Source organism: Fulmarus glacialis, unplaced genomic scaffold (genome assembly GCF_000690835.1).
Source record: "Fulmarus glacialis isolate BGI_N327 unplaced genomic scaffold, ASM69083v1 scaffold26943, whole genome shotgun sequence".
NCBI lineage: Eukaryota > Metazoa > Chordata > Aves > Procellariiformes > Procellariidae > Fulmarus > Fulmarus glacialis.
Window position 1 is genome coordinate 1,977 of NW_009203992.1, and position 6,846 is coordinate 8,822.

At 45.5% G+C, this 6,846-nt stretch overlaps 1 protein-coding gene across 1 annotated transcript in view; it reads right to left on the reverse strand.

Moving 5' to 3' along the window:
- PKDREJ (polycystin (PKD) family receptor for egg jelly) overlaps positions 1-6,842 on the reverse strand; it is a gene marked incomplete at its 5' end in the record, with an annotated part of 7,762 nt that extends 920 nt beyond the window's left edge. Inside the window, 3 exon segments of the mRNA XM_009574829.1 lie at positions 1-2; positions 4-1,341; positions 1,510-6,842. The exon segment at positions 1-2 is cut by the window's left edge and continues 920 nt beyond it. Coding sequence (XP_009573124.1) covers positions 1-2; positions 4-1,341; positions 1,510-6,842 — 6,673 coding nt within the window.
- Positions 6,843-6,846: the final 4 nt, after the last annotated feature.

Sequence of the window (6,846 nt, forward strand, 5' to 3'; positions counted from 1 at the left end):
ATCCCAAAATGAGACATTTCAAATATGACTGAGATGGTGCAAAAGAGATCTGCATCTGAGTTAAATGTAGTTAGTTCAATGATCACAGCCCATGTCTTTTCATCAAGCCAGTTGCTCTGTTGTAGAGCATCCAGCCTTGTCGTCGAATTAGGTCTTCCTTCTTCAGGGAAAAAGTAAAACGTGTATCCTGCTGGTCCATATGTGTGCAAATCTCCATATGAATAATACATCCACGGAGTCCTGTTTCGCTCATAAGTGAACCCACCGTAACTGCTGGCATCCTTGGAAACAGACTGGTTGGTAACCTTTGTCCAAGTGCCAGCGTAGTCACCTTTCTCTGGGATGTCACTGCCATATTTGTGAAGACAGTGGCTTTTACTGATCACAAAGTTATTTACAAAGCTGTCAGGATGGAAGCATTTTTTCTCAGTACCTTTAGCCCGCACTTGCCTCATCCTAGGCAAACCAATGATTTTGGACCAACTCTCGGGAAGAAAGGTTGGCTGAATGTCATTGTGGATCAAGGGCAAGAACAAGTCTTTCACCCACACATAGATATGTTCTAGCTTATCTACACTGGAGAGTCGTGGAGAGAATTGGTTATGGATGAATCGGTTGTAGTGGAAACTGTTGGCGTTCTCAGTGGAATAGGCAAAATTTAATAGCAGTGTTAAAAAGACAAGGTGACTGATGAAACCTGTTGTGAAAATAAATGCCTTGACTTTAATTTTTGCCCTTTTCAGCATGTTTGCAATTTCATCAGCTTCTAAAGGCTTATACTGCTTGGTGGCTCTGACTTTAGCAAGTTTCAAATGCACCTCTCTCATCTCATCAGCACTCATTGTTTCTTTAGCTAACTTAATCTCAGAATACTTTTCCCGAGTTAACCATGTGATGTTTTCACAGTATTTTGGACGAATTGTACTCATAGCTGAGAAAAAAATTATTTTTAGAATTGAAAGGAAAAACACATTCTCAATAAAGGAGATTGCAGATGCTAAAAGCCACTCTAGTGAAGTCTGATAGCCATAAGACAAACCATATAACACAATGAAAAATGATGATAGCCCAGTGACAGCTATAACTAGTGCCCATGAGAGATAGATGCACCACCAACAAAAAACTATGTGCGGTCCCTTGCGAAAGGGCATGGAGGTAATGCTTAGTGGTTTCCTTTCTTTCTGAAAGTTGCCCTCTTCTTCTGTATAATTATTACTAAAATTGGAATTTGATGGTGGCCTTCTCTGGCAGGCCTTAGCCATTGGAGGGGAATTCGCAGTTATCGGCTGCTCCTCTGTTCCAATGACATTTGCATCTCTTTCAGAAACTGTGCAATTACTCCTGTTCCGGGGAGCTCCCTTGCTTCTTGTCTTTCCAGAACATGGCGGGCTCTGTGAGTTGCTGGGACCACGAAGGTTCTCCAAGGGACCAATATTCCTCGATTGTGCTGAAGTTTCTGAAAGGTACAATTTTTGCAAACGTTCCTTCCAGTTCTTAAGATTTCCAGACAGGAGGGGTGAACTTACCTTTGGGTCCACCTGAGCCATACCACGAGGAGAAGGTTCCTTCTGGGAATACTTAAATAACGCAATTATAATCATTTCCACAGGTACGGTAAGCAAAGCACATTCAATTCCTACTGTTACTGATCTCAAATACCTCAAGTGTATTGGAGATTCTTCATTCTTGTCAGCATTGAAGAACATGATGTTTACAAGCAAGTTTAATAATAATATTGCTAAACACGAAGATAACCTTTGGAGCCTGCTGAAAGTGCCAGTGAGAACATGAGCAAAAATCGAGAGCCACAGATGGCCCTCTGTCAGGCTGTTGGCAAGATTAATCAAAAAATAGTCGATTCTGGACAGAGGTGTCTTGGGGTTTGTGACGGAAAATGTCCTTTCTAGTAAGTGATCGCCCTTGTCAAGAGAAAGCCATTTCCTGCACATAAAGAACCAGGTCTTCCTGGTGGACGTATTCTCAACTTTGGCTCGGCTTAAGAACCAGCTTGGAGAAGGGCCCTTGTTATTGTGCCAGACCCTGAAGGAACAAATGTCTCCCAAGTCTTTCTTAGTAGTTAACAGAAAGCAGTCAGTGCTTCCTTGTTGGAAAGATGGAAAATGTGGGTGCCGTAAACAATGGACGTCACTCGTGCCATTCTGGCCGATGAGCTGAAGAAAGACATCTGCTGTGGTTCCAGCTCCCCAGCGACTGCCTGTGTATAAAGTGACCAAAAAGCTCACTTTATCAAAGGGGTCATTGTCTGGCAGAACTATAATCTTGTCTTTGCTGTCCCTGTCAGCCCTGTCTTTTCTCATGGCCCACAGGGACAAAGGAAAGTAGACAGCAAAAAGAAAGAGCACTGTTAAGAGGGTCACTGGGTTTTTAGGTATGTCTGCTATCAGGGTTTTTCCCAGATCTACTGTGTTGGGGGTAACTATTACTTTGGCTGCCAGGAACCTGATGTCGAACGTGGATGCATTTGACGCACTGTGGACTGACAGACTTCTGTGACTCCGCTTCATATTGCAGACACAGTGTACCCTCTGCCAGTCAGTCAAGGAGCCAAGCCTGCATGTGTCTTCTTTCCACAGACTTCGAACCCCCTCCAGAAATAAGCACCGATCGCTAAAAACGTGTATGCTCACCAGTCTCTGGGTTTGATACCTTACGACATAGGATGTCAGCAAGACAATGGAGATGTTATGAGTGTCTGTACCGCTTCCTTGAGCTGTGGCTGTCAGCAATGAGTCTGGGAGACAGATAATATAGGGTGCCTTAATGTTACAGTCAGCGCTAGCTGTCTCATTTTTGCTTGCAACTGTTGGCATGTTGTGAAAAGCAGCAAATGAGGCTATGGGATGAGCATGAGTGACGTTGGCGCCTGTAAATACTAGCACCTTGAAAGTAACTTTTAATTTTGTCAGGATCTGGATGTATATGCTCTTGGTATTTCTGTTGACTTCAAAACTAAATCCTCCAGTTGTGTAAGCTTGTGTTTTATCAGGTCCCATTGCTAATTGAAAAGTTGAAGATTCCTTATGTTTCCTAGCAATAGTAATTTCTGCTCCTTCAGGCACGATCCCTAGTAGATCCCCATTAGCCTTGGTCTCTGCCATTTTGAACCCCAAGACCATTGTTGCAATTTCTGATGTGTAACCGAGCCAAGGGAAGGGGTTCTCGTCAAACTCAAAAAGGGCAGTGGAAATCACAGCATCATGGGGCAATCCTGAATAGTTTCCCTTTGACAGTGATGGATAAAAGCAATTCCTGCAGGTGTTTCTGGTAGAGAAAGCATTTGCAATGTTCCAGGTTTCATCTTTCTTCAGAGTGATATTCCAGTGTTTTGTTTCCACTAGAGTTTCTGTTTCTCCAGGGACTTTGCCCTGGAAAACTATTTCCGTTAAATTTTCCATGATGGAGAAGACTTGTTTAACTCCACTTACATTGACATTCCTGCGATGCAGAAGAGCAGCTCTCAGGATGTTGGACAAGCATCTTAGTATTCCACTGGTCTGAATTTCTGCTTCCTCAGACCAATGGCTCTCATTCCTCTGTATCTTCAGCACTCTTGTTACTTCTGTCAGTTTCTTAATGGCAAGGTCTTGTGATCTAATGTTCACTTCATCAGCTTCCTCTGTGACTTGAGAAAGAGAAGCCACTACTTGGTTGATTTCCATGGTGCTCTCAACTGAAATATTCAGGGCTGTTTTAATCAGGCTTTCCCTCAATTGAGCCTTAGGGAGCTGGAGAGCTGGTGAGGCTTTAATATAGTTTAAGACTGAGGTTGCCAGATAAATCAAATAACACGCGCTAAAATAATCTCCAGTCTGGAGATAAGATGTCATTGGTGCGCTTAAACCGTTCAGTGAGGCCAGCAGTTCATGAAACACAACAGCTGGTGGTCGACTGTTAACTGGGTTCCGTACGTGGACATATAAATTCACTTGGGTAAATGCCCCAAGGGAATCGTGGACTTGAACGTAAAGTGTCAAGGTGTACTTCTGAGAGGGCACTCCAACTGGGAGAAAAGATGGAGGAGTTTTAGGCCGATAACCAAAGTACAGAATTGTACCAAATGTATTTTCCTCCACAGAAGTTATTTTGGTAGTTTTGGGTACATTGGAAGCTACTATCACTTTATATGTCAGAGGTAAATTGCTGTCAGAAAATCCACTGCATTGAACAACAAATTTTGTCAGAAAGGCTGTACCCCAATGTGGGTTGATGGTACACTTGCCAGCCCTAGGAGGAGAATTTACCTTAAATGCATGTCTGTAGATTGAGGACCTACCATCCCAGGTAGTTACTTTTAACAGAAGTATGTAGGATTGATGTGCAGGCTTTGTAAAAGTCAGAGCACGTACAGACAGGTAAGCCCCAGACCTCCCTGTTGAGGTTCTGGAAGACCAGTCAAAGCTAATTTCTGTAGAGTTTTCTGAAAAAAGGGACCAGTAGTAGACTGGCTGGCTGTTTGTTCTACAGTTCAGGCATTTTCCAGACAAGGTAAATCTCTCTGTTGGAATTAGAGTGCTACCACAATTTTCAAGGCATGCCACGTCCAGAAAGAGTGGGGAGCCGGGCTGCACATCTATGGTTTGGTCAGCATAACTCCTCCTTCTATCCTTTTGAATCACTAGACGGAAGTAGTATACGGTGTTTCCTGGGAGTGATTCTGGTGGGATTGTTTGAACTGGACCTGAAGATGTTAACCATTTCAAATCCCTCTGGGCCGGATGGCATCTCTTTCCCGGGCTGACTATCATTTTTTTATAGTCTGACACCTCTTTAGTGCAGTACCAAGTAAATGTGATTCCCTTTAGTCCTTCCTGTGAATCAGGATCGTAGGATGCAGAGCCATCAAGAGTCCAATTATCAGAAAAACCCACTGTGCGGAACGTGCCTCCTGCAATATTTGCCACTAGATCAGTGCTCTCAATCTGAACATAAATTTTATCTGAGCCCCTGAGGACTGTTGTGGTCCTAATTGGGGTTATCTCAACAGTGAAATAAAACAAATACAACCCGTAGTCTAAAGTAAAACTGGGAACAGTTAAGTGTATCATTTCTACGCCATACATCAGAGAAGAGTTTATTGGTTTTGTCCAGTCCGGAGTAGTTGTTGTGTCCCGAACGGGATAGACTCGCCACAAGGGCTTGATAGATATACCGACGTTGCAGTCTACTAGCAATCTGACAAAGAGGTAAAAAGATGTCCCCCTTTTCTGGCGCAGGACAGAGGTGTGAAGAGCAGGTTTCTGAATCTGCACGGTATCTATGTAACAGGCTTCTTTCTGGCAAGACACTGGTGCTTCTATGGTTTTTGCAGCATAGTTGTTGACTCTGACTCCTAAAAGAGCCGGTGTAAGTGCACTTCTGGTACAGTTTACTTTTGCCACAAACCCTGTGTATTTCTCTGGATCAAAGGGTAAAGCAGAGCGACGGACAAAACGTGTGGCGTTTCTCACATGATCGTTGTATGTGTACGTGCTATTCTGGAGAAGGTGGTCTTTTTGTGTTCCAAAAAGCTGCAGGTGGAAGGTCCACTCGCACTGTAGCATCGGATGTTGTGCAGGGATAAACCACACTAAATAAGTAAAGCTCTGCAGGAAAGAAGGACGGACGCTGCTGAAAACGTGGACTTCAAGGTCTCTTTCTGCCAGAGACCTAAACAAAGCCCTCTTCTGATTCATATAAAGGTACATATTGAACTTGTACCACTGGAAGGCCACGAACTCTATGGAGAGTAAGTAGGAGAGCTCCTTGTGTTGGTAGAACACAGTGCGTGTGTTAGGGCCATCTGTGGAAATAGGGCTGTTGTTGTCCTTGGTTGTGTAAAATGTTCTGTTGTTGTACCTGAAAATGTAAGTGCTCCTGTTGGCCTTTCCCGGGTGAAGGTTGACATGGGTGGGAGTTTCTCTGCCTGCAGTTAGGCTCAGGGTACCATTGAGTAGATGTAGTTCTCCCATCAATTCCTCAAACCTCTTTCCATCAACATGAAAATAAATGCTGGCCACCACCACCTCACCCAGGCTCTGAGGTGTGGGAACAGCACAGAAGTTGCTCTGCAGAGTAAAGGAACTGTAGGAACAGAGCCAACCTCCTATAGCCTGCGTGTCCACCAGTCTGTAGGCCAGTGTCCGCGGCGTAAGGGGCTGAAGCCTCCAGGAGAGGCTGAGGGGCTGTTGAGGAACACTAAGGAGCTTGGAGCTGACACTGAGAACATGCAGCAAGTCAGGCTCTACCTTGAGAGAGAGGCTGAGGCTCATTTGAGGCATCTGCTCAATGCTGACTGAAGCAATGTGGAGCCCGTGGTGCCTGTAGCGCACAGTCAAGCGGTAGCTGTAGTAGGTGGCACAGGTCTGTTGCAACTCAGCTGTTGGGTAGACAGCAGGAGGTGGCATGTCTTGGTGCTCACTGCTGGGAAGGAGAAGGGTAGAGGGGCTGCCTCCCTGGCTGCTGAAGCGGTACTGCCAGCTGGCACTCTTGAGGCGTGCACACCAGCCCAGCTCTACCGGCTGCCATGCGTGGATCAGGTATGTCTGTGGCCAAAGCACAAACAGCCGCATATCCTGCCCAGACATCTCGATGGTCACGTTGTGATGAAAGCACTCGGGTGCAGTGCATGAAGCAGATGAGCATTGCACTGTAAGGAGGCTGGAGGCCACGGGTAGAGGAGCGCTTCCTGGTAGGAGGTCTGTCTGCAGCATGACTTGGCCTGACCAGCGTGATGTGTTCTTCACCCAGGCCGAGTTCAGGAACCAGAAGCAGCGTGGTGGGGGTGGTGGCCGCCCCTCTTCCCTCTCTGCTTCTGGTCTTGCTCCTGGCGCGGGCTGGTAACGCAGG